The following is a 5,495-nucleotide window of genomic DNA, read 5'->3' as shown; positions in this document are numbered from 1 at the left end:
ATCTTGCTGAGGGGTAGTAATGCGATGTCGCCCTGTGTGCCTTTCAGCAACATAACCACTTTCACGGTAGCGTGCACTTAGTCGCGATATTACACTTTGCGTTGTATTTAATGCTCTAGCTACGTCGATTTGGGGCATTGCAGCTTCGAGCATACCCATGGCCCTTAGCATTTCGTCTCTGTTAAGATGTCTACGCTCCATAATGTCGTTTAATACTAAACAGAATTATTTGAATGAATTCTGACCAGTTATCATAAAAACATAGCCAGTACAGGTTAAATTCGAACGATTGATGCTAAGTGCTTTTTATACATTTGACAAAAAATGCAAAACACTTCTGCAAATATCCAAATTTAGAAATAACTAGTGTAACTACTTCGTTTCAATCGAAGTAGAAAGAATCGGCCTACAAATATGTGGTTGTTTATTCAAAACATTTATTTTTAACTTTAATAAAATTATATCCCTAGATTTTTCCGGTGTGTGTAGTTCGCACCTTTCGTGGAGCGCAAAAGTTGTTATTTACACCCAGCTCAGCCATTTGAATTTTTTTCTACTGCCAATAATATATGAAAAAAAAAAGCTTGTAATAAACTTAGAAATTCATAATTTAGAATATCCTGTCTTCTTAAAACTAAAAAAAATCCTTTCTTGATATTACAGGACTGGTATAGAAATCAGTGTGACTCACTGCAAATAAAGAGCCATTTCAAAAAAAGGGCAGATTTGGGAAAGCTGATTTTTTTATACCTGATCAACCTACATTAGGGATTTTAATTCTGATAAATTAAAAGCGGAACTCCGTGAAACTCATTACTATAACTCATTATGAAAACAAAATTATAAAAAAAATTTACACAAAATAATATGTTTAATAGTATATTAAACAACGAGGTTTCGAAAACGACGTTTTGTACACGAGTTCGACAGCTTGTTGGCTCGAGCCGCAGGCAAGAGCCACAAGTCGAACGAGTGTACAAAGAAATTTTCGAACCAGTTTTTTACGCTATTTTTTCTACAACTACAAATTAGCAGCAGACTCACTGAGTTTTTGCCAGATTTGTGAGATAATGTAATGATGACACTTTTCTGATGGCTGCGTTGCCTTTGGAGTTTCAGCTGAACATTGGAGGTTACAAATGTTAAAATTGTCGTGCGCTAAATTCTTAGCACACAACAGTTTGCAAAACGCCAATTTCAGATCGAGTTTTCCCTGTGTCAATCTGCATTTTCTAGGCTAGTCGTAGAAAAAATATAAATATCTACATTCAAAACAGTTCAAATTTATTATCTTGATGTTATTTAATTGTAGGAATAAGTTAGAAATATCTACTTACAACAAAATCTGTATTTGGAAGTGGTTCTTATGGACTGAAAAAAGAGGTGTGGGGGAATGAGCGTCCCTGTAGGGAGATGACTGGTTACATTGAATTTTGCCGATGATCAGGTGGTCATAGCTCAAGATGCTTACGACCTTTAATTCATGATGAGCAGGTTAAATTCGGCATACACGGAACGGGGCCTTACTGTGAACATTGATAAAACGGGATACCTAGTGACCAATTCAGATGATAAATTTGACATTTTTATTACTGACAATGCAAAGCTCAGACAGGTTGAATGGTTTAAATATTTGGGGGCACGTATAACCAGAAAGGGACTGGACAAAACAGAAGTATCTGCTAGAATAGAACAAGGGCGGAAGATTATAGGAGCGCTGAATGGCATCTGGTGGGACAAAAACATAAGACCAAACACAAAAGTACATATTGGAAGAGACCTAGTGGAATCGGTAGTAACTTATGAGTGTGAAGTTTGGATCTTAAAAGCTGAACAAAAGCGAGCTTTGGATGCACTCGAAATGGACTATTTGAGACGCAGTGCAAGAGTATCTAAACTGGACAGAGTTAGGAACGTGGAAATCAGAGCCAAAATGGATGTCACACAGACAATAGTGGATAGAGTCGAACAGAGGGGCCTTAAGTGGTTTGGACACTTACTACGCATGGAACACCAAAGATGGCCCTACCGTATCTTCAGCTGGTCACCTCCTGGAAAAAGGAGAAAAGGACGGCCTAGAAGATCCTGGAATGAGGCCATCAGAAGGGCAATGGAGGACCGTAACTTGGAAGAGGAAGATGTTCTTGATCGTAACAGGTGGCGATTAGGCGTAGGGATGCGACGTTAGTTGCGACAACCCTGGAGTATATATATTTAATTGTGTATATGTACATGTGTGTAGCTATATTGTCGAAAATGATAATTAATTTTCAAATGGCTGTGCTGGGTGTAAATGATACACTTTTACTGCTCTACTTTTGTGCACTTTGGCTAATGGTATTTTTTGACGGTCTCTCGTACACTACGATCCGATCAAACTGACAAATGTACGTGTATGTTATGCCCTCCGCTCTCTCTACATCTCCGATCCTCTCCACCCCAACCGACCGAAGAGCAGAAGGAAGAAAAAAAGCTTACCACGCCGCACTTTGTAATTTGTATCGTGGCCAGGACTAATTACGAAGCGAACGGACTGGAAAAGGACAGGACAAGCCAGTGGAAAGTGAGAGAGAAAGAGACGGGAGGTGCACGCGAGAGCTCGGACGTACCGTTGATGAGTGGTTTCACCGTTTGATGGAAACCCATCGATATATAAACGTCGGCCGGTAATAAGCCGTGGCCATTTTTTCGGCTCCGTTTGACAAATATTTCATTAACCTTTGTCGGCATCACGGGTCTGATGTTTCTTCGTCTTCGCGTTCTTCGGGTATAATATTTAAACATTTAGTTCGTCGTTAATTTTCATTTTGTTCCTTCAGTTTTTATTCTAAGAAAATAGGCCTTCAAATACTTTGAATTTTTTATGTAAGTTAGGTACTTTGAAAGATCTAAAAACGAATTGTGAAAGATTTTTTTTAATTTCTCTTTGAGAACGAGTGAAATAAATAAATAAAATTATTTTTTCGAAGTTTCGGAGAAACGGTAAGGACTAGAAAAAAAAGATTCTAATAAAAATTGTAGAGCAGCTAATTTTACATAAAAATGGTCTCTATACATTTTTTGCTCAAATCAAAATTAATCGAGATACGGTGGCTCGAAGCTAAGGGGCAACTTTTATTGAAACATTTTTGTCAAAGTCCTAAAACTTTTTCTGAACTTTGAAAAAAAAACTTTATGTAAATTTTTCACCCCTTCTCGGGGTGAATTTAAAAGAAATCTTAATTATTGAAGTTTATAATTTTCCAAACAAATTGAATAAAAATGTTAAATATATGAATTTTTTAGCAACTTACAATTTTTTTCAAATTTCTACTATCATCCCCTAGCTTCTAGCCATCCATTCTCCTTTAATTTGGATCTGAGCAAAAAAGTATAGAGATCATTTCTATGTAAAATTTAATGCTCCACAACATTTAGTTGAACTTTTTTTTCTAGTCCTTACCGTTTTTCCGAAATTTCGAAAATATTATTTTATTTATTTATTTTACCCTTTTTCGGGGGTGAATTTAAAAAAAATCTTTCACAATTCGTTTTTATAATTTAAGTTTTTACCAAAAGAGCCCCCCAAAATCTGTAAGTTGCGTTAAATATTAGGCTCTTGTGTTAAAAATGGCGCCCTAAAAAGCATATTCTACATTATTTTTTATTTGGCCCCCACTAAAATAAATTTCTGTATCCGCCCCTGGGTACAAGGTTTCTTTTAATAAAGTTCTTCATCGTGGACAAAATAAAGTATGCCCGAATTTTCTTCAACGGGAGTTATTCGTTTTATCAAACCCGCTACTTTAAGCATATCAGAACGTTTAATAAGTTCATAGTCACTAGGTTCCTTAATATATTTTTCTCTTGCATGCTTAACTTTTGCTATAACTTCATTATATTGCAAAAATGAAAAAAAGCACTATTACATTCTTGCAAGTGCCTAGTTTACTTTAATTTTTCACAGAAAATTTCTTCCATAGGGAAAATACCGCACAGCACTTTTTACAACGATAACAAAACAATTATACATAACTACAAAAAAAGCGAATTTACGCCAGATGCCTGTCAGCGTTGCCAACGTTTAGCCCGATTTAATGATATCCTTATATTGCCTATTATTGAACTTATCCGTATTTATCCTTATATTTTACAACATGTAGAAACCGCGCTAACTGAATCTTTCGAACTCACTGCTATCGTCCAGGGAATGCTAGCATTCACTAGTAAAAGTTGGTTTCAAAAATAGCTGTTGAACTATTACTGGCGTAGTCTTAGCAAATCAGTGAATGTGAGCTTTTCTTAGTAATTGTTAACAATGTGACTTATATTTCCAACGGTTGGTTGTTTAGTCTGTGCGTAAATCTTTTTAGAACTTACTTAAAAAAAGTAACTCCCGCAGACTCCCAAGGCGTCCCATCAAGCCGAACCTCCAGAGGTCAGCCTCGCCGGAGTGGACAGGTGTGACGTCACGGGAGTGTCCCTTGGGACGCCGACCGGACAGAAATTACCTTTTTAGCCGGAAATGGGGGCGGTCAAGAGGCGGCGGCCGGCGGGAAGATTGAAAGTTCCCCAGGGAGCGGGGACCTCTTTGAGATAAGAAATTGGCGTGTCGCCCACTCTGTGTGTTTTTAGGGATGTTTGGTTTTATTTTTTGCCCCGAGGCAGGAAAGAGAGTGAGAGTTATACGGAGAAAGAAAATTCGTTTTAACGGTGATATTGAAGCTGCAGGGGGGATATTGGGGAACTACAGAAACAGAATACGGACATGCAGTGCTTCTAGAGAGCGAGTCTTAAATAAGTGCGAATATTTTTAGGGATAGTATATTTCGACCCCAGAACAGCGCTGCCAGATTGTGATGGATTTATGAGATGAATCTTAATTTAAAATTGACAAACAACATAATATTTATTATATCATTTTTTAAAGAGTTTTACGTTTTATTTTTAATTTAATAACTAATATTTTACTGATTAATTGATTTATTGGTTTTATAGCTTATTTTACTTATTGCATATTGGCAAAAACTAGTCCATTATGAAGATTATTATAAGCGTTATTATGGGGTTATTTATTTATTGATGTACCTACATTTTACAAAGCCATAAGTGATACTAACAAGTAAGAGGGTGCTATTAATGCAAAAACTAATAATCTCTGAATTTAATAAGAACTAACTTTGAAAATGCTATAATGTGCTTATCAATCAAACTTACTTTTCTGACTGCAGTCTATATATATATATATATATATATATATATATATATATATATATATATATATATATATATATATATATATATATATATATATATATATATATATAATAATAAATAATAATATATATAATAAAAAATCTTAAAATATGTAAAACAACAAAATAAAATATACGTGTTTAAAAGTTTTTCCGAAAAACTCACCGGTTTTTAAATAAAAAATATTTTGATATTTGAGGGATAGTTTCACCCCCTTAGAATTCCAGTTTCGAAAAATCCCTTCTTATCGATCCTCTACA

At 35.4% G+C, this 5,495-nt stretch overlaps 1 protein-coding gene across 1 annotated transcript; it reads left to right on the top strand.

Annotated features, from left to right (window-relative positions):
- The first annotated feature begins 1,486 nt into the window (after positions 1-1,486).
- Positions 1,487-2,188, top strand: LOC115883901. Its single transcript, XM_030902326.1, has one exon. It carries the CDS (start codon positions 1,487-1,489, stop codon positions 2,186-2,188), a length of 702 nt encoding a protein of 233 aa, XP_030758186.1.
- Positions 2,189-5,495: the final 3,307 nt, after the last annotated feature.

The sequence above is a fragment of the Sitophilus oryzae genome, unplaced genomic scaffold, assembly GCF_002938485.1.
Source record: "Sitophilus oryzae breed Bouriz unplaced genomic scaffold, Soryzae_2.0 scaffold_2006_pilon_pilon, whole genome shotgun sequence".
Lineage (NCBI taxonomy): Eukaryota > Metazoa > Arthropoda > Insecta > Coleoptera > Curculionidae > Sitophilus > Sitophilus oryzae.
This window is presented reverse-complemented; position numbering and strand designations above follow the sequence as displayed.